The following is a 23087-nucleotide window of genomic DNA, read 5'->3' on the forward strand; positions in this document are numbered from 1 at the left end:
CAATGTTTCAACCACCAAGCGTGGTCTTTCTCACTTGAGAACAGGCACAATGTTTCAACCACCAAGCGTGGTCTTTCTCACTTTAGAAAGACCACGCTTGGTGGTTGAAACATTGTGCCTGTTCATTAAATTATTTTGAAAATCTGCAGTGCCCTGGAAGCTTCTCCTTTTTTGTCTGCTTGGGAGCTTGTCATTGTCAGGAACTCCCCTGTTCCAGGAGCACCGGTAACAGCAAGTACAGTATCTACTATTATTCAAATTGTGGTGTGCAGCATTACCCTTGCTTTTTGCTATATAAATAAAGACGTACATACATACATACATACATACATACATACAAACTGTTATGCTATGGGACTCGAGTTATTTTTTACTTTTTACCCTGTGCGGGTCACAAATTAAAATAGTAGATTCTATGCTGCTTTGCAAAATGTTCTTTGTCTACATGGCATTTTATTGATTACGCCAGATTTATTGTTGTTTGATGATCCATTTTTGCTTTACTATTGTACTGATTATTTATGCCTAAATGCGGAGGCATAGGATTTCAGCACCAACTGGACCCAGGTGAGGTCTTTTTGTCTACAGTATATTTGCTCCACATTCTATATCTGGTGAGTGCATATTTGATTGATTCTTTTTTTTTACTATGTTTTCTCATAAATAGGGTTTCATCCCTAAATCTTCAAAACGATTAAAATAAATTGTAAATCAGGAAAAAAAACTGATAAGATAGTACAAGCAATATTACACAACTAAATACTTTCACATAATGGCAAGTCCAATATCAATTGCCTAGTGGAACTGCACCCTTATTTGTCAAGTTAATGTCAGTTCTAAAGCTTATTCTGTTGTGCATGCCACATGCCATATATGTAATCAAACTGATTTAATCAGTTAAGTCTTTTACACTAGATCATATCCAAACCTTATTGATCTGTCATTTAAAATTTTGTTTAAATGTGCTGGTCATTATAACAAACGTTTATCACTGTAATCCGTATGCTAAAGTATTCTGGACTGGATTGGCCAAAAATAAATTGCATGTTACGCCAGCAATTAAAAAGGGAAACATAAATGTTCTTGTATAGGGTGTCATTTATTAAAGTCTTTCAGATAGAAAAATTGTGCAAAATTGGTCCACAAATACAGTACCTGACTCAACAAATGAGAAAATCCCACTGGTTTGAAGAAGAATATTTTTCCTTGGTAAAATGGGTGGTCTTTTTGCAGTCGGGTGACTTTGATAAATGTCCCCCAAAATGCTATAGTTTCTGTCCTTCCACTAAATAATTCAACTAAAATCCACAACATTTTCACCCCTTTGCATTGTGAGAACCCGGGTTCTAATGGTATCAAATAAGTCATTTATATCAACTGTGCTTGCAAACTGTTCATAGATTAAAATGATTTATTAAGAGTATAAGTTTATATCAATATTGGTTTGTTCACTTAAGACTTTAAGATCAAACCGTGGAAAACCAAGGTTGGCTTTGAGAGAACCGGCAAGTTGATTTTGCTAGTGTCGTAACTTGCATCTTTGGAAAAGGTGAACATATGGTAAAAGCACACAAAGGCAGCTGGCAAACACACACCCACCTCCAAAATATGCAAAATGGATACTTTTTGAACTGCGAGGGCTGCCTCTGTCAACATTCAGTAACAATACCACTGCACGGGAACATTAATATCAATAAACGTATGTGCTGTCCCAGAAAGAACTGAAGGCAGAGGGAATTTTTGTAATCAATAGACCTAGTGCTTAATTTACCAAAATCTCCCAGCTGCAAAACTGGGGCAAATGCAGTGCACCAAGTTCATGAAAGAAAAAAATCCAATTGATTTCAACGGGATTCCCATGTCTTAATGAAACTGGTGCTATCTTTTTGCACCAGTTTTGCATACTGGAGACTTTGATACATAACCCCTGTTCCCATGGACCATACCCCACCCTGAGGTATACTCCGTCCCACACTGAGCAGCCACTTTACCTTTTGTTCCATCATTGCCCCTGATTCCCTGCAAGCTCTCACGAGAAGGACTCTCATTACATTTTGTATCTGTTTGAGTTTGTGTTGTCTTTATTTAGTATGTCATTCTGTTTATACAATTGATGTCACTCTGTAACCCCGCTGTGGAATATGTTTGCGCTTTACCAATAAACAATAATAATAACCCTGACCCAGTTTTGCAGTCTGTGCCTTTAAAAAATACCCTCCTGGCATATTTCTAAATAATTTTACTGGGTCCTTTTATTATAGTGCACCATATAAATGTGCAAAGCTGGCGAAAAAAAATGGTAGACAAAATAGCATCACAACTACCGAAGAAATTGTGTTTTTTGCACTATTTTTGCAGCCCATAAATAAAACTATAAGACAAAGTTGTGGTGGTTGACACCAATAATTTAAGACGCCCATTTTTTTTTACGGTACAAGAGAAATAACACTGTTCTGAAATAACAGAAATTTTGGTAAATTTTAAAAAGCCAAGTCTCCAAGCAGCACAACTGGGTCAAAATGTGGAAATATCTCACAGCTTTCAAATTGGAATATTTTGTTTTAATCGGATACTGTATTTTGCTCCAATTGTGACATATTCTTCAAGGAAAATCACTCCCAGTAAAACCAATGAGATATGCTTCGTGGATAAACATGATGGAGCATTTTTGAACCAATTTTGCCATTGAGAGACTTTGATAAATGACCCCCCGATGTATTAGATGTGATTGAATTTATTGGAACTCTTACTCAACTTTAGGCCAAAATAACTGGCTTTAGTCTTTCTTTCGTTCACTCCTTCTCACCGCTTAATGGATTAGACAACAGTGAATATTCACAACTTTCACATCTTGATTTTGTTCACGTCATCAGTCACTATTTTACACCATATTGTCTTAAATGTTGAAGTTCTATGTATTATTAAGCAAATGTAACAATCACGGCTACTGACAAAGGTGGGTCTACTTATTAAAGCCACTCAGCTTGAAAATGAGGGCAAAAATCAGCATGAAATGTATCAAAGAAAAGGAATATCCCACAGAAATGTTTTTTTTTTTAATTACGAAGAGTCTGCTTGTTTTGTCTTAAATTTGCAGTAGACAAAAAAAAAGTAAATAGAACCATGGCTTTCTATCAACAGAAGGAACATAAAACAACCCCACAACGGAAACGGACTGGAGAAACTTTAATATAACACCTGAAATGGGTTGGATTATTTTCATTTGTAAATACAGTAATAATGCTTGTTCCTGTCAAAAGAAAATCACCTCTCTGGGTGGAAAACAGAAAAATGAAAACTTTCAGGTCCACAGAAATCCTTTATTTTGGTCAAGTCATTTAGGACCCAACACCTTGTTGTTTATGTATTTAATAGAATGCCAAAATCTGTCTTTAAGCTTTTTTTCAGCTTGGTTTACAACTTGCCAATGAGTAACCAGCCTCTCTATTCAGCTAAATCACAACTCTTTGTGTATCTTTCTGTTGATGATTTATAGAAATAAATTAATAACACCAAACTCCACGTGCTTGAGTTTATTGTGTTTTATCTGCTGCGGGATTTACTGTAACATACGGTTTTTTTTTTTTTTCTTCTTAAAGATTGTATACATTCAGTATTTCTACAAATATTTGCAGAGCAGCAACAGGAATAAAAAGCTTGGATTAAAAAAAAACGGATATTTAGGTATAATATAAGATTTAAATACCTTATAAAATGAAAACAATACAAATTCCTATTTGTCCTTTTAAAGTCTGTCTTTTTCTTTATTTTGTAGGCACTTAAAGACAGAAATTGCAGTGCTGTAAACCAACCCTTTCTTTGAAACGTTCTAAAGCGAAACAGATAATCTTATCCACCCCTTACCCCTAAATGGTTTTAAAAGGCACTCAATTTATTGTATCCATTCTTCCGAGTTTAAAACATGTTGGTAACATACAAAAATGTAGCAAGAAGTGTAACTTCTGAAATGGAAACTAACGTGTTAACAAAACGTTGAAGATACAAAGAACATAAGAATTCCTATAATTATGTTTAAAAATGTGTTTTCTAATACAGTCTAAACAACGAAATATTAGTCCACTAAATGTAACAGATAAAACATTCCCTTTTAAACTCTGCAAATAACAAATGTTATATATGAATTGCTGGCAAGCCATATGCAATAGCACCTTACCCCTGGGGGAGTGCATTATTGTAATCATACCTTTAGATATAGTATTAATTAAAGTCACTTCCAGTGGTTAATAATAAATAACTTGGCGGCATTTGGTTGATATTTTGCTCAAGAGAAGAAATAATAAACTCTTTAGATAATTAGTAACTAGCCTGTCAGACTACGAGATCTGGCGGGCTGTTTTAATATCTGCTTGTGTTTGTACATACTGAGTCCCTTAAATGTCAATTGTTTTGAACTAATAATATCAGTCAGGAAACGTTTGCAGATAATATTCCTATTTTAATCGTTCTCATTTTTTACATTTTTTTTTATAAAGCTCCTACATATATATGAGTAATATCACATTACTTCATTCAGTTAAACAAAATAATACTTATTGCAAGTTAAGTTCAGAAATGTAGAACTACTATCTTTAGACTGATAATATTTTGACCTGGGTTAAAAAAAAAGAGGCAACTTTTCATTTTCAACATAACTAGTAATGAGTAAAAACTCGGTAACTAAAAACATGTCTTTTTTTATTTTAGCATACATTATATACATTATTTTAGCATAAAATAAGTGAAAGGCTGTTGCACGTTTCACTATTCGTTTCCCACTAACACAGACTTTGGTTTTTAGCAACTACTTTTTCAATTTTTTTTTAAAATAAAACAACAATGACAAAAATTATGTGTTATTATTTGTAATAAATATATTTAGCCTCGCAGGAGAAATCCAAGATTTGTGTAGTTAACTTTTTTTTCCTAGGAAATATCAGGTTTTTTTTGTAGGACATGTCAGTTACAGGTCAAAATGAAAACATAATTGTGTCTATCAATCAGATTTAATAACATTTATAAAAGAAGGGTACTACCAGGAAAACTACTAAACGACTACCTTTGTAATGGGATATTTCTTACCTTAACATTCTGTCCACTTCGGCTCTTTGCTCTGCTGCCTCTTCAGTATTAAGAGACTGAAGTTCCTTAAGGATTGGAGGGGTGTCAAAGTCATCCCCATCTTCTGAGCACTCATCCCCGGACAGTTTGCCCTTGTTGTGCCCATTAGTTAGATTGAGGAAAACAGGCTTAGTGTCAGCATCATGCACAGGAGACATCTGCAAGTTCTCCAACTTCACCCCAAAACTGGGGGTGGGGATCATATCTTCCAAGGCTTGCATTAAAACATCTTTGGTAACTCCAGAGCTCAGGAGAGCATTCAGAAGTTCTTGTTGCAGAGATGTAAGTTTAGACACCATTTTAGAAGAGAAAAGAAGGGTGAGGGGAAAGAAGGGGGGGAAAAAAGAGAGAAATCTTGGATGTCCTTGTCTCTGAGCACCTGTTCTTCTTGTGCCTTCAGAGAATCTCCCTGCAGAGTGTCTGATACTTCTAACTGGCAATGATATCCTCCATTAGGCAATATAACATATGCAAATCAGTGGGAAGGGTAAAGAGACCTTCCTACAGGATGCGATGAAAGTGGGAGGCAGCTCCTGTGAGAGACTCAGCTCACCGTGTTTATGCCTGGTGACTTAAAACGCCTTTATTGGTTCTGTTTATCAGCCAAACTTTAGCTGAACTTTGGACTTGTTAAGCAAGAAGCCACCAAGTGCATAAAAAAAAAAAAAAAAAATCTCACCGCCCCCCCCCCAAAAAAACTAACTAACTTCAAATACTGCCTGCTGGCTTTAGAGTAAGTAGGAGACATAACCTGGGACGGCATTTATTACAACTTGTTTCGTTTTTAATAGAAGTCAGTTTTTCAATCACAAAAAAAAAATATATGCTGAAGATAAGATGAAAATGCTAAAGGGATATTACAAAAAAAGTTACAAAGCAAATGCAGAGATTGGAATCAGTATATATTTAAACTAATTTCTTATTCCTTTTTTTTTTTTTTTTTTTAATCCCAGGCACCCATTACGGATATAAAATAATGCACCTAGTTAAAGAGAAAAATGCAACTATCATCCACATTTGAAAGAAAACGAGGATCCCGGTTGCAATCAAAGCATTTTTTATGCATTCCTGTATCCGCGTATGGTATGTATGGGAAAAAATAAATAATGTTAAACCGGTGGTTTTAGGAAAAAGTAACCATTTCTTGAAGATTTATTTTATATGTGCTTGAAAAATAAATAAATAAAAGTGTTTTTTTTTTTCTTTCTGGAGATAAAATAAAGGACGTACTTTGTGAGCGATCATAAATGTTTTTTTTTTGTGTGAAAAGATTTGTAATGTTCCAGTGTTTATTACGCATGTGCTTAAAACTAAGACAATGTTATTAAAGTGTTATAAAAGTTGACATTTATTGTGGTGACTACTTAGAATTCGGGATCTAATGTACATATACAATCTAATATCTAAATAATAATATTTGATATAGTGTCCTGTATATATATATATGTATATATATTATATTATAAGTGATCATATTACTTGTGATTTGTTCGTTGTATTTGTATTTTCTAAAGGTACATTTAATTCTAAAAATTGCTGGGGTCGGAAAAAAATGTGTCTTTTTGTATGGACCCATTTTATCTAAATAACTCGGTCAAATATTGAGGGAAAATTAGGAACTTCAAGGAAATATTTCGTTATTTTCCTTTAAAAAAAATAAATGAAAGAGTGTAAGATTCTCAGGTAAATGTCAACTGCGAGATTGGAAGAATAATAGTTTTTTTTTGTATAGCAAATATTATATTGTAATGCAAAAAAAAGGGTGTATTATGGTATGAATTATAAGCATAAACGCAGAGAAAAAAAAATATGGGTGGAAGCTTAATGACAATGAAAGATAAACGGAACCTCCCAGCTGCAGAGATAATTTGGATGGGATTCATACATACAGTAGGTGACAAATGGTACCTACCATGTTATTGTTTTCTCAATCATTCCTGCCAGTAACTTTTACTTTAGTTTGATAAAATTATCTGTAATGAATGTTATCTAGGCTGCAAGCAAGTTCAAAAGGATTGTTAAAACAATGCCCCCCTAGGAAACCCATTTTATCCCATTCAACAGCTAAGCAATGAGGTGCATTCTGCATTTAAAATCTACGAGTATTAGAACATTTGATTCTTCGTGTTCTAGGTTGTAATCTCTTCAAAGCTGGCACTTGCCAGCAGATCAGAATAATCAGAAGATTGTACAATAACTTCATTGCCAAATGAGGGGTTATCACACAAGTGGTTGACTGTGGCATTATGTTATCTAAATTAACATTTTCCACGTGCAATCTTACTTTTTCTCTGGATAGATTTTTGTCAGTCTCTATTTAAAAGATGTTTACACTCTACATGGATTTACAATATAGAAACTAGAATCTTGACAAAATGCATTGAAAAAAAAAAGTGCTCACAGCAATATCTACAAGAATTCATGCCAAATGTAACAAACTTGTTCAACACTTGCAAGAGGCGCATGCCACTCATTATTTGTGGTTGTCCAGTTCTGGCTAGAGATTTGCAAAGGCACTCGGCGCTCATTTGCATGTTCTTACCCAGAATCCCTGGCGGAAGTAGAAGCACTGTATGCTAAGAGAAAATGGAGTTGCAGACCTGTCTGAGACATGTGAATATGCCCAAATGGGATGTGTTTATTTGCTGCAAAATGTTCAGCAAAGTTTTTGAATCAGGTGAAATTTGCCCTTCATTCATGAACATGTTTTTGCATAAATCTGCAAGCTGCACCCCCAAAATCTATTAAAACTTAATGTGCAGGGGCGTCAGTCCCTTTATATGCTGCTATTTATTGTAATTTTTGCAAAATTCTGTCAAAATTGGTGAAAATTGCAAAATTGATGGATTATTCTTAAGAAAAGGTAGACATTCACAACAAATGTAAACAATCCTAGCTGAAGCTGTAATATTGATTTTCCCCCATTACATTTAAGTACTTAGAACCTCTCTAATTCCATTAGGCACTTCAACCATCTCAGGATAATTACACTTGCAATTAAAGGTAGCTGTAAAGGGGGTTATTTATCAAAGTGTCCTGTGTACACAACTTGGGTAACAAAACAGCACCAGATTTATCAAGGAAAAACATTTCTATGGAATCCAATATGGTTTATTGCTTTGATAATATGCTGCCATTTTTTTAACCAGTTTTGTTCCATTTGTGCACCAGGGATGTTCTGAATGGGGACTTTTTTTTTATTTTATAAATTAACATATCAGCATTTTTCTTGACAGACGCCTTCAAATGCCTTGCTAACTCGTTAGCTCGTTAACAGAAGGGCCGGCAATGCATACTGATAGTCCTCTGGTAGCAAAAGTAATCAAATAAAAGTTTTCCTGTCATATTCCAGCTGACGTTAAGGGCAATGTAATTACCTCACAACAAGCACCTTCGATAAAATAATACATGTATTTCATGTAGCCCTTTTGTCCCAATGGGATTGAAAGCGCTTCACAATTACCGTACAGTGCGTTGTAAGCCGCACTGTACATAGGATTTTTACAGACACAGATAAGGAAAACAAGTTTAAAAAGAAATGTTAATAAAGTGGACATTTCTATCCAGAACCACACTTCTGTCTAAGAAATGTTCACTTTTATAACGTGATCACTTACATCATGTTTAATAAATATACAGGAAACGATATCAAATATTATTATTTAGATATCTGAGTGTATATTTATATTTAATTCCGATTTTCTCCTAAATAAGTCACCAAAATGAATTACAACTTTTATAATGCTTTAATAACATGTTCTGAGTTTTAAGCATATGCGTAATAAACATGGAGAATATTATACATCTTTTGCCTCCTTGAAATGAGAAAATTGTATTTATTTAAGTCTCGCTGCTGCAAGACTGGGGAAGAAGCAGCACCACATGTTTGAAACAGGAAAATGATTAGTAAATAACTGCTCACGGGGTCTCTGTATAAAATTCTCCCTGTTACAAATGTGAGGTGAAACTTGAGCAAACAAACTGCACCTTATTCATCAATGCAAAAACTCACACTGGGCTTCATTTATCAAAGTTGCAAAACTGGAGCAAAATAGGTGAAAAATAATGCAACAAATTTATCAAAGGACCAAAATCCCATTGCTTTTCATAAATCTTGAGTTATGTTTTTTTTGCCCCACTTTTGATACATCACCCACTGAATCCTAAAGGACGCCTCTCTTAGATAAATGTGATTTTTTTTGCTCTAGTTTTGCTTATGTTTTGAAGCCTATATGGGTTAGGTATGAAAGGCGGTAATTTATCAACATCGGCTAGCTGCAGAACCAGAACAAAACGGGTGCAAAAACCACTGATTTATCAATCAAGAAAATCCTATTTGTTTCAATTGAAATGCTTTTCCATAATATATTTGCAGCCACAAAAGTCTATGATAAATAACCTCCAAAGTCTCTCGGCTGCAAAAGTGGGGCAAAAATAATGCAAAAACATTGCACCAGATTCAATAGTACTTTTTTCTTTGATAAATATGGTGCCCCATATTTTTGTTTCAGTTTTGCACATGAGATATCATGGGGCATACTGTATGTACTGATTTTATTTTTTTATTCTCTGGTGTGTCAACATTTTAGTACTAAAAAAGTTATGCAAACCTTCATAAAATGTGCGTATAAGTATTCTGTACTATGTGACATTAATTGATATTATCTTCATAAGCAAAGGTGTCCCTTATTGTTCTACTTATTTGTATACTAATGTTTTGTTCAGAAAATCAATAAAGATATCTTTCGCTGGAAAAATGTGGGTTGTATAAGTGAAGGCTTCATACATGTGACACCCGCTTTGTTGTTTTAAATGGTTTCTGACGCATCTCATCATGTTGAATACCAGATTGATATAATTTTAAATAATTCTGTGTTTTATTTATTTATAAATAGTGTTATTAAGTATACATTACTAGTGTAATAATATTTATACTAGCCATGCTGTGAAATTAACACATTTTGGTAACCTATATAATGAAATATCCCTGCTGCGTCAAAATAATTTTGGGGGTTGATATATACTGTACCAACTTCATTAACGTTAACACAGTCTTTTTAGGGTTTATGACAAGTTGAACGTAGCTGTTAATGAATGCACGTTCTAATTTTTTTTGGGGGGGGGCGTACAGAAACATTCTTTTTTATACATACCATTTGTACATCTGTACGCCTAACAGAGTGCATTCCTGTGTGACAAAAAAAAAAAATCTAAAAGGGGCAGATTGTTAAATTTCAGGTTATTCATTTTTGTTCAACAATATTGCACCAAAAAAGCTGCTAATCAAAATCACATTAGTGACACTCCCCATCCAACACTCCCAGTTCAATCCCTCCCTGAGGTCCCAAGCATCACCTGCTTCCTCTCCAGTTAGGCCTTCAGCATTCGGCCCCCTTAAGGCAACTTCCGCACCACCGTGCGTCCCTCCCCCAGACAGCAAAACGCTTCCCGCACTGTCTGCTTCCTACGAAGGCCGTGTCCATAGATGGACAGGCCGTGCTGAGGCGTGCAGACGCTCCTCGCTGAGCCCCTGCATCCTCAATGAGGATGCCTTGAGAGGGGGCTCACGCGAGCGTCCGCAGGCGTGCGGAGGAGTTGGAGGTTTCAGCCGAGCGCCAAGCTGTTTTTCAGCGCGCTATCGGCTGAAACCCTCCAATGAGAGTGGGGCTGCGTCAACGTCACGGTGCCGTGACGTCGGTGCCGTGACGTCGACGTCAGTGCGTCGCGGGCGATTGGCCCAGCGACGTCACTGCCCCGCCTCCCTACAGTCTCCCCCCACCTCCGATCGCGGACGCTGGCTCGCCTGTATGGGCATGAAATCGCCCAGCTTCTGCAGGCGAGCCTCAGCGTCCGCTCGCCTCAGCACGGCTCCCCCCCTCTATGGCCCGGGCCTAAGGTCTGCCCTTGCAGCCTGTGGTGCTTCTGAGACTGCGGTCCCATTCATCACTGTGACACGCGCGCCCGACAGGGGGGGGGGAGCGGCGCGTGCACAGCACTAACCGCGATCTGCGGTCTCCAGGGAGAGAGGGAGATTGCGACGGGAGGGGGCGTGGTGTGTATTTTGCGGGGGCATGGCCATGACCTCACGCGGCTGGTTCGCCCTCATTGGCTGAACCACCGGCTGGGGCGTGGCCACGCTTCCGTCGCAAGTTTCACATACAATTTTTTTGTATGTGGGAAAACTTGCAGTACAGCGCGGCTGCTAAATGCGCGCCGACGCTTGTACTTGTCCCGGATAGATTGGGAGGCGGTGCTTGTGCGCACATTGCGCTGTAGAACGCACTGGGACCGCAGCCTAAGGCCTTGATCAAACAGGCTGCTACACGGTCGCGCAAAGGTTTGCGAGCCTCTGTCTGCTGGGCGATGTGTGAACATCCCCATCAGACAGAATTACGAGATTGGGGGCGTAACTTAAAAAAAAAAAAAGTGTGTGTGTTTGTGATTGGCTGGTGAAGTGCACGTGACGCGGCTGCTGTTTGAAATTTCAACTTCAGTTGAAAGCTCGAGTTGCAGCCGCGACAACGCTGCACTTCGCCGCCAGCGGTCGTTTTCTGTTTGAAAGCTACCACAGAACACAGCGAAAGAGTGGCGAAAGTGCGCGCGCACATAAGTGCGCATGTCGATTCGCGGTCTGTTTGAGCGAGAAAGTAAGCCCTCAGCCAGTCTCAGCATCCCGCCACCTAAGCTCCAGTGAGTCACCCGTTCATCTCAGCATTTCAGCGGCCTTCAGCTGGCCACTCTCAGCCTGGCCTCCCACTTACTTTGGCCCCCAGCATTCTGGCTCCCTTCTAAGGCTGGGACCCCCAGCAGGAGAGAAGAAGGATCATGGAATGAAAGAGTTGGGTCATCGAGTGACAGAAAGAGGGGGAACATAACAGTACCCTCTACTCCACTGCTCCATAAGTCAGCCGCTGACCCATGGTTCAGGTTCAGGTTCAAGACTTCAACAGGTTTGGATACATAGCCATCTATTGGGGCTATGTATCAACATTTCCTGGCTGAAAAATGGGGCAAAACTGGAGAAAAAAATACTGTACCACTTTTATCCATGTATACTGTATCCTACTGGGACCTTATTCTTTGATAAATCTGGTGCAAATCTGTCTCTGTGTGTGTGTGTCTCTGTGTGTGTGAGCTCCACCTGTGCTGCGTCTGCGCGCCAAGCCAGTGCCTACTGCGCAGGCGCGCCGAGCCATCGTCGGCGCCCACATGGCGCCTACTGCGCAAGCACGCCAAGCCATCAGCAACGGCTCCTGTGCATGTACGCCAAGAGCGGGAGGCCTCTTCTGCCAGCAGTGACGTCCCATCCGGGATTGCACTTCCGTCACCAACAAGGCAATTTACTCCAAGGGAAATTTTCATATGGTAGGTGCCAGCATAGAAGTTTCAAAAACAACTTTCAATTCGATTTTGTTTGTTTTGGTAAATTTGGTGCTACAGTATGTGTTGCACCATTTTTTTCACCAGTTCCGCAGCCATGAGAATTTTGGTGCTGTATCTCGTGCAGGGGACTACTGTATGTATCAAGACAGAAGTGGTGCAATTCTGGGGGGAAAAAAATTGCACCAGATGTAAGAGACAAGGTTCTATTGATTTCTATAGAATTTGTTCTAAGATACAACTGATAATTATTTTTAATACCACATTAGCCTTGATACTTAACTCCAATAATCTTATATGCTCAGTTTTTTTCATAGGGCCTATGTAACTAAGCATTAGAAATATATATATTTTTTTTAAACTTAAATTTTTTATTGGTTATTTCAAACAGAGATATACAGTAGTAAAACATCAGAAGATGGGTGTTGGGGGGAGGAGAAGTGGGGAGTACATAAAAAATGGGGGTGGAGGAGTGCGTATGGGGGTGGGGGGGGGGGGAACAGCACAGCAGTGGAACATCAATTTATGGTACTTTACACAGTTTTAACTTAGTTTGCGGTTGCAATCTGAAAAGACCCCTACCCCTGCTTTGAGGACCACTTCTAAGGGACCTGGTTCTTCACATATACTCAATTTAGTTCAAATTAATGCCATGGGTTCCCTTGGCAAGTCCCTACCTGTTACATGGGACTGAACCCAAGAGGTTACAGACAAAGGGAGCCTAAGTCCACATATGGATAGCTGCATATGAAATCCAGGATAGCCAGAGTTTTTGGAAGTTATGGCATATGTCGTTCAGGAAACTGGTTAGTTTTTCAATCATACCTTATTCCTAATGACCTGAATTGGCGGTAGCTTGTCTTGCTTCCACAGGCTCGCTATGGAGCACCTCGCTGCTGTAACAATATGGGTTATACATTTATTTTCGGCCCTTGTGTGGTCCTGGAGTGGCCTGTTCAACAGAAATAACCACGGGTCTGGGGGCATGTCTGAACTCAGGATCTGCTGGAGCCAGGTTCTCACCTGTCTCCAAAGCTCCTGTACCCGGGGGGACAGGACCACCACATATGTAGGAGAGAAGCCACATCACTGCAACCCTTGGGGCACAGGGGAGTAGCCTGGTATGTACTTGGCAATATTTTTGGGTGTGTTGTACCAACGAGTCATAATCAGAGGCCTGAGATGCAGGGGTAGTCAGGTATGGTTCCGGGGTCAAGGTAGGCGGGAGGCAAAGGGTAGTCAGGTCCGGTTCCGAGGTCGAGGCAGGCGGCAGGCAAAGGGTAGTCTGGTCCGGTTCCGAGGTTGAGGGCTAACAAGGGTGATGGGATTGTGATTTTGCATTATGAAAATTCTATAAATTATGCTTTGCGACAATGTGATTGAGACTGTTAATGCCCACTCTCACATGAGCCTACTTGGGATTATCAGCGATACAAACAAGATTTGATAACCAATGGATTGCTAAACAGACTGCTAACTGTAGTTATCGCTGCCTACAATCCATAAGACACTTATCAATCCACCGGACATGATCCATTATTGCGGCAACTAACTCGCTTATGCAGCCACTAGCTTAGTATCTCGATGTTTGCTACAGAAATCAGTACAAAGAATTCCATCTTATTTGAGGGATACCCTTTTCTTTTTGGAACAATTGCATGTGAGTACTTTTAATCATGATACTGACCTTTTGGTGACGATGGACATTACATCATTTATATGCCAGTGTACCACATCAGGGTAATTTAGATGTGGTTAGAGAGGCAATGCAGAAAGAACATATAGGATCGTCTCCCATTTATTTGTTTGATGCCAATATTGCAGTCCTTTTTAGAAACTATTTTCAATTTGAAAGACAGTTCCTTCTACCTTCTGGTACCACTATGGGCATTAATCTAGCACCGGCCTATGTAAACTTGTACATGGATATGTACGAATCTAATTATATGTATCATTCTATTTTTTTTCCAGTTCATTAAACTGCACCCACAATATATTGATGATATATTTATCGTCTGGCAGGGTTCAAAGGAACAGCATACAGATTGCATTAACCTTCTCAACAATTTACAGAATACAAAAGTTTTCTGTTTATCTTGGAGTAGAACAGCCAACTCTTTTCTAGATGTGGAGGTGTATGTTAAATACAAACTGGTACATATGACAATGTACTGTAAAAATACAGATCGTAACACATTATTGCATGCAAATTCTTACCATCCTCATCTTATTGATTCATTGCCCTTTTCCCAGTGGAACAGATAAGGAACAGAAACAAATTACACTAAAAAGGGAAACATTCTCAGATAGAGGATATAGCCCATAGGTTTTGCACCAATGCTTCGATCAGCTGACCCAATATGATTCTTATCCTCCCAAACTGAAAGAGGATAGGTTTTCCACAGCTAGTGCTAATTTTAAATGGTTAACACGCAAACACTGTGGTATTTTGCAGGAAGATCATATTCTGGGTAAAGTTTGTAAGCACATGCTGATGGACAGAGCATCTCACAAACGCTTATGAAAGCTAATGATACTACTACGTCTGCAGCCCACGTTCAAGTAGCTCATTGTACAGTAAGTAGCAAGCAATGTGGTGTCTAAAAGGGAGTTCAAAAGGTTTAAACAAATGGACAACACCTACTGGTCCTGATTCCAGAATTTGATCTACGCGGGAAGGAGGGTATTATCTATCCAAGATTGCACATCTCAGCACTTTACTATTGCTGTGATGCCGCCTTTACTATTTATATTTGCTATGGCCTCACTTCTTTTCAAATTATGCACTTCTTGCTACCAGCCTCATTATGTCTCTAACTCTATTCATATATCTCCATCTCTCCTTCCTTCACCACTTCTCAGTTCACATGAACTCCTTTCTTACCTGCGCCCTCTGACTCTACCCAGCTATACCTCTGCACTAAAACACACCCCTATAAATCCTTCTCACATATTCTCTTTCTATCCATGCTTCTCCTCCTTGCTTCTGGGGATATCTCTCCCAATCCTGGTCCCTGTCTTATTTCTACATTCTCTTGTCCTCCCATGCCAAATACAACTTCTACGCCTTCTGGTGTCAACCCCTCCAACCTCATACCCATCCCCTGCCACCCTCCCTCCTCTCTCCCTTTCTCCTTTGCCCTTTGGAATGCTCGCTCCCTTTCTAACAAGTTCCTCTCTGTGCATGACTTCTTTTTCTCTCACACTCTGCTCCTCTTTGCTATAACTGAGACCTGGCTTACTTAGTCTGACTGCTCTGAAAGCTGCCCTCTCATGGTGGCCTTCCTTTCTCCCACACTCCGCGACCTGATGGTAGGGGTGGAGGTGTGGGGCGCCTCCTCTCCTCTCTCTGCCATTACCGTACCCTTCCTATTCCTCCCTCTCTTGCTTTTCCCTCCTTTGAGGCTCACACTGTCCAGATCTTCTCTCCTCTCCCTTTCCATGTGGTGGTCATCTATCGCCCACCTACCTCTACTCATTCCGCTTCTGCCTTTCTCTCACTTTGAATCCTGGCCCTCTTTCTTTCTCTCCTCAGACTTTCCTGTTCTTCTCCTTGAGGACTTCAACTGCCACATTAATGACCCCTCTCTCCATTGGGCTTCCTGTTTTCTTCCTCTAACCTCTTGTTTTGGCCTTCAACAGTGGACTGCAGCCAGCACCCACAAGGATGCCCGCTACCTAGACCTGGTTTTCACTAAAAACATCTCTCTCTGATTTCTCCATTTCCCCCTTTCCTCTCACTGACCATCACCTCATCTCATTTTCTCTCACACACTTCTCCCCTTCTCCATCTCCATCTACCACTCGTTTTTGCAGAAACCTCAGCTTTATTAACGTACCAGCTTTTGATTCCACTTTACACTCCTCCCTCTCCTATCTCCGTTCTGCTCCAGAACCTGACAACCTGGTCAGGAACTACAACTCTGCCTTATCCTCCTGTCTTGATCTACATGCCCGTTCCTCCACTCGTTCCCCTGAACGCCTCTGGAGGAAATCTCACACTCTCGAAAACTTCCTTCACTACAAATGTATGCTATCCTGTTTAAACTCTGCCCTCTGTCAGGCTAAACAAACCTACTTTTCTTCACTAATCAACACGCACAAGTTTAACCCATGCCAGCTCTTCTCTGTCTTTAACTCTCTACTCAGACCACCGTCAGCTGCCTCTTCTTCATCCTCCATCTCACCTCAGGACTTTGACTATTTTAAGGAAAAGGTGGAATCCATACATCAGAACATCTCCTCTGTTTCCTTCTCCCATCCTACACCGCTTCCTAACTCTCCTCCTGCCTTGACTCTTTTTCTGCTGTCTCTGAGGAGGATGTGTCACTGTTGATCTCCTCTTCTCTCTCTACCACTTGCCCTCTTGAGCCCATACCCTCCCATCTCCTAAAACCTTTTGCTCCTTCTATAATCCCTATGCGCACACACATTTGTAACTCCTCCCTCTACTCTGGAACCTTTCCCTCCTTCAAACATGCAACAGTTATACCATTACGCTTACTTGTCTTTCTAATAATCGACCTGTCTCCCTCCTGCCTTTTGCCTCTGAACTCCTTGAATGTCTTGTATTCTCTCGTTTGCTTTATTTTCTCAACAACTATTCTCTCCTATACCCTCTGCAATCTGGCTTCTGCATCGCTCACTCGACTGAAACAGCCCTCACTAAAATAACTAATGACCTCCATGCTGCCAAAGACAGAGTTCTGCTCATATTACTCAACCTCTTTGAAGCATTTTATACCGTGGAACACCCTCTTCTCCTTCACATTCTCCATACTCTTGGTATTCATAAAAAAGTTCTATCCTGGGTCTCCTCTTACCTCTCCCATTGTACTTTCAGTGTCTCTTCTGCGAACTCCAGTGCAAACGGGTTGGTGCAACGCACAGCAAAAAAAGGGGGTGATGGCAGGTCTGGCAAAAATATTTCTTTATTGGGTGGACATAAAAAACATCTGTTTTTATGTCCACCCAATAAAGAAATATTTTTGCCAGACCTGCCATCACCCCCTTTTTTTGCTGTGCGTTGCACCAACCCATTTGCACTGGATTTCTCCCTACTGGCAACTGCACGCAGATTGAGAAGGACTACTGGTGACACTATCGTGAGTACTTACCTGGGGCCAGCCCAATGAGGTTAGGGGGGGTGTCTTTGTGCATTTACCCCTGCCTTCAGGGCAACTGGAGCTATTTAAAAGGTTTTATATCTCATGTCCCAGAAGTGTCCCCCTCATATACTTAGAACAATGGGATTCCATGCTTGAGCACCAATCACCTTTACTGTATCTCTTCTGCGAACACCTCCTCCTCCTCTATCGATCTCTCTGTGGGGTTACCCCATGGCTCTGTCGTGGGACCTCTTCTCTTTTCTCTGTACACACTTTCTGTAGGTGACCTAATCACATCTCTTGGGTTCAAATATCACTTCTATGCTGATGACACACAAATTTACTTTTCAACCCCTGACTTTACACCTGCTGTACAGACCAAAGTTTCTGAATGTCTCTCTGCGATATCATCCTGGATGGCCCTCCGCCGACTTAAACTTAACATGGCAAAAACAGAGCTCCTCATACTTCCTCTCAAACCTGGTCCTTCTACCTCCTTCCACATTACTGTTGGTAGTATATCAGTCACCCAGTAGCCCAAGCACGCTGCCTAGGGGTCACACTCGACTCTTCTCTCACATTCAAAACGTATCTAAAACCTGTTGCTTTTTCCTCCACAATATTTCAAAGATACACCCGTTCCTCTGTTGCTCGACTGCTTAAACTCTGACTCAAGCCCTCATTCTCTCCCGTCTTGATTACTGTAACCTCCTGCTGTCCAGCCTTCCTGCCTCTCACCTGTCTCCCCTACAATATATCCTAAACACTGCTAATAGAATCACTCTACTCTTTCCTAAATCTGTCTCAGCATCTCCCCTGCTGAAATCCCTCTCCTGGCTTCCCATCAAATCCCACATCTCGCACTCAATTCTCCTCCTCACTTTTAAAGCTTTTCACTCTTCTGCCCCAGCTTACATTTCAGCCCTAATTTCTCGCTATGCACCATCCCGACTCTTGCGTTCTGCTCAAGGATGTCTTCTCTCTATCCCCTTTGTATCTAAAGCCCTCTCCCGCCCAGAGTTCTGCCCGTACGATTTGCCTGCAGTCTGTATGAGCTGCACACAGAGAGCTGCATCTCCCAGCATAGCTCTTACAGGCAATCGCCCCGTTTTCATTAACATAGGATTGAAGCAGGGGGTCTCTGGACCTGACCCGCATTCATTTCAGGTACCGGGACCCCCTGCTTCCCGTGTTACAAGTTTCCATAGGGGGTGCTAGTATCCCTGGCAAGTTTAAATGTGACGCAGGAGAATTAAACTTGCTGTAGATACCGGCACCCCATAATGGGGCCTATACCTTGGGAAGCAGGGGGTCACCGGACCTGAAATTAATGGGGGTCAGGTTCAGAGACCCTCTCCATCAATGCTATGTTAATAAAATTAAAATTAAAAAAGAGCTGCATTACCTTAGCAGCTACACACTAAGGTAATGAAGGGGTTAACCGCCACTACCCGGTTTGTTGGTGGTAGAAAGGGTGGGTGAAGGTTATAGTTGCCCCAGGGAGGGTGATTAGACCTCCCGGGATGGATTAATCTCTCCCATACCATAGCAGTTACAACGGATCACAGATTGGCAAGCCACAAAACCCATACCAGCAGCCCCCCCCTCTACACCCCTTTGTAAACCCACACACTGCAAACACACACAAAACACTCTGCACCCCTCCTCCACCCACAAAACACACACTGCAGCCCTGTCTGCACCCACAAAACACACACAAACCAACAAAACAGACTCTGCACCTCTAAATCAACAAAACACACACCAGCAGCCCCCTCCCTACACCCACTGCAGCCCCCTGTAAACCCAAACACTGCAGATACACACACACCAACAAAAGACTCTGCACCTCTCCTCCACCCACAAAAAACACAGTGAAGATACACACAGTGCTGCCCCCCTCTACACCCCCAAAACACACACAGCAGACACACACCAACAAAACAGACTCTGCTGCCCCCTCTACACCCACCAACAGAAGACACACACACAGCACACTCTGCGGGCCCCTTTATACCCACAACACACACAAACTTTTCCCGTCACTCTCCTGTGCAGAGCTCTCTGTGGGCAGGGTGGGGGAGGAGTCAGTGCCTTGCTGGTGCCTCCTGTCCAATCACCTCCCCTGTCTAAGAGCAAATCTCACTCTTTATAAATGACAACTGAATGCTGATTGGCTGAAAAATTTGGCAGGGTGCTAAAAATCACGGCCATTACTGATTGGATAATGCCCAGAATTGTAACCAATCAAAGAGCAGGGATTTCATTAATGCCCGTAATTTAACAGCATTAGCCTATAAATAGGATTAAAGTAGGGGGACCCTGGAGCCGATATTAATGCGGTTCAGCTCCGCACACCCGCGGGGGTGGCAAGATCAGCATATGCAAGTTGCAGCCGCGATCTGCATCTCTGAGCTACCGGAATAGCTCGATATTTAAAAAAATGCGAGTTTCAAGCGAGTTTGGCATGCTATCGGAGCTTTCTGAATAGCTACCCAGGCAAACTCGCTCGAAACCTGCTCAAAACTGTTGATAAGTCACTTTTCGGAGCTACCTCAATAGGCCCCAGAGATATACAGGGAAGAAATGTACTCGTATCACCTGTGGTAGTTCCCATGTTATTTATGCTTTGAAATGCCCATAAGGCTTATTGTATATTGGGAAAACTACTAGAGCACTTAAGAAACATTTTTCAGAGCACAAATAAAAAATGACTAAGGGTGAGGAATAAACAATGTTGATTCAACATTGTCAACTGCATAAACATAACGTCTATGTATTTTTGGAATGGAGTATATTCCACCATTTTCCCGTGGAGCTGACAGGAACAATAGATTACTGCAACGTGAATGCTTTTGGATTTACACCTTGGATACAGTCACTCCAAGGAGACAATGATATTTTAAAGTAATATGGATGTTTTTTTACCTACACGTTAGAACACATTTTGCAGAGAAAATATTGATAGGCTATATTCATAGAAATTTAGTTTATTTTAAAATGATTTATCTGAAACTGATTTATGTATTTTTTGCAGTAATCTGTTGCCTGCCCTGATCTGTGTTCCTTTAATCTTTTGTTTAGCACTTATGTTGTTTGATTTATGTGTATTTATGTGGGGTTGAGATCGTAATAGTATTTGTTGTTCCTTATTTTTTATAGATGTCTTGATGTCCTCCTGCTTAGGACTTGACCTTTTGGATACGGTTCTAATCTTGCTGTATGATTTGTACACTTGGAATATTTATTTACCTATTTTGGATAATTGCTCTACAATAGGAGTATAAGTGCTATTATGACATAACCCAGGGGAGCGCAAATGTTTGAGCTGCGCCCCCCTGCCAGCTCCCTCTCACCTTGTTTGCAGCATCAAATGACACCGCGGGGGTCTCGTGACGTCATGTGACCCAGTTTCTATGGAGACAGCTGTATGACATCACCACGCATGACACCGCGGCGTTATATGATGCCGCGTTGCTATGGCGACGCGTCACAGCGTCTGAAACAAGGTAAGTGTTTACTTTTGCAGAGGCCTCATGCGATCCCCCGGCATTTAATTAAATGCCCCGGGAAGAGCGCGGGGCCTCTGCAAGCACCCACGCCCCCCAAAAAAAATCCAGCACCACCCACTTTGCGCACCGCAGACATAACTGATATTAGTGAACCCTTTACTTTACTACATTTTACATCCATATTCCTGTGAATTAAGGCTTATCGATTATTTGATGATTATCTTGCTTGTTGGATTTCTTGAAAATGTAGTTACTTAGTAAATTCTGTTATTTGGTATATTTTTATGGTTCGCATAAAGTATTTAGATCCTCTATGTGCACAGCCACAGTCTCAGCAAATATAATGTCTTGGTTGTATTGCAGACTATGGCATGTCGGGGGGCGTGGTCACATCGTGTATAGTTGCACCGATCCTGATGATGGTCCGTGCCTGGACTGAAATGTTGGTATTGTAAACTAATAAATGTACATTTTTTCTGAGTGCCCAGCATGTACTACTTTTTATCAAACAGGGGCCTTGATACATAGACCCCTAAGTCTTTCACTGACACTCCCGAAATCACAGGCTGATACAAAATTGGAGCAAAGTGGCTAACCCCCCGCGGTGCGCTAATGACGTACAGTGTACGTGATGGCCATTTCATGTTTTTTTAGGGGCTGTTCTCGAGAGGGAATTACACTGAAGGGACATGGGGGTTGCTGTCCCAACCCTCTCTACCCTGCGGTTTCCTTTTACTTTTGGTACAGCGTCCGGAACCCGGAAGGGATCATGTGATCGCTCCTAAGGCCTCGTCCAAGGTGGCGCTGAGCGAGCGGGCGGGCTCACGCTGGCCGCGATGAAACACATTGAGGAAATGTGTGTGGCCAGCGTGAGCAATCGCCTGCGCCCGCTCGGTGCTCAGAGCAAGCAAATGTGAATATGCCGCTCGCAAGTGCATCACGTGAGCGGTTCGTCCAATGAGGGCGAACCAGCTCTGTGACGTCGTGGCTGCACCCCTAGGCGAGCGAGCTTGCGTCTAGCCGGCCACGAATCGCCCGGCCGAGCAGGGCGCAGCATACGGGCGCCAGCGCACACGTTCCCTTCCTGGCCGAGGCCTAAGAGCAGACACGTTATCAATCAGTGCCAGAAGTTCCATTGGAAGTGGCAGGACCATTTGGCACTAAAGGGGCTAATATATTGATTGCCTTGATATATGACTTTGCATACCATGGCTTTTGCTGGAGTGGAAATGGGAGAGTGGAGAAAGAGAGAGCGATATAATACATGGAGAGATACTTGTCAACATGCCTAGATACTTAAGAAATAAGCTAATTCGCACATTGCTTGTGTAGTGGTGTTCCCCTGAGCCTCCATTTGTTTGTACTTAGCTGAGAGTACTGTAGGGACAAGCGGCAGGCCAGCTGGCCTTCAGGAAGCGGGGGGGGGAGGGGGCGGGGGTTGAGCAGGCGGCGTACGGGTATCCCAGAAGCTCCGTGGCGGACCGACAAGCACAGGGCGCCGCCATGTTGCGTGTGGCACATGTGCAGTACCATGCGCGACGGGAGACACTGAGGAAGTTCGCGCATGCACAGTGAATGGCGCGCGAAGGCTGGCCAATAGAACAGAGGCTCTGAGCTGGGACTACAATTCCCATGAGCCTCAGCAGGGACACGTGACGCCAGGGAGCAAATAGGAGGGGAGGATTGCTGGCAGGCAGGAAAGGGAAGCGTGGGGGAGAGACCACGCTAGCCAGTGCGCCCCGGGGAAGCAAGGGGAGAGGTGGTGTGTATTGCTGGGGGTCGGTGACCCACTGCATAGGCCAGAGATTCCCCTTAGGCCCCAGTGCAGGCCCTGAGTCACCACTAGCTTGTGGTACTGCAGGGAACGCCCACAGATAGGGACAGCATACCCTTTATTGAGATCAGCAGACGGGGACACAGTGTCTTCGTGTGCTGCGGTGAGAGTGGTGGTTTGGGATCCAGCTGCTGA

The 23087-nt window shown here is 41.7% G+C and overlaps 1 protein-coding gene across 1 annotated transcript in view; it reads right to left on the reverse strand.

Moving 5' to 3' along the window:
- HNF1B (HNF1 homeobox B) overlaps positions 1–5559 on the reverse strand; it is a 59058-nt gene extending 53499 nt beyond the window's left edge. The window contains exon 1 of the mRNA XM_075589527.1: positions 5080–5559. Coding sequence (XP_075445642.1) covers positions 5080–5417 — 338 coding nt within the window. The 5' untranslated portion in view covers positions 5418–5559. The remainder of the gene's footprint in view (positions 1–5079) is intronic.
- Positions 5560–23087: the final 17528 nt, after the last annotated feature.

This window comes from Ascaphus truei, chromosome 3, assembly GCF_040206685.1.
Source record: "Ascaphus truei isolate aAscTru1 chromosome 3, aAscTru1.hap1, whole genome shotgun sequence".
Lineage (NCBI taxonomy): Eukaryota > Metazoa > Chordata > Amphibia > Anura > Ascaphidae > Ascaphus > Ascaphus truei.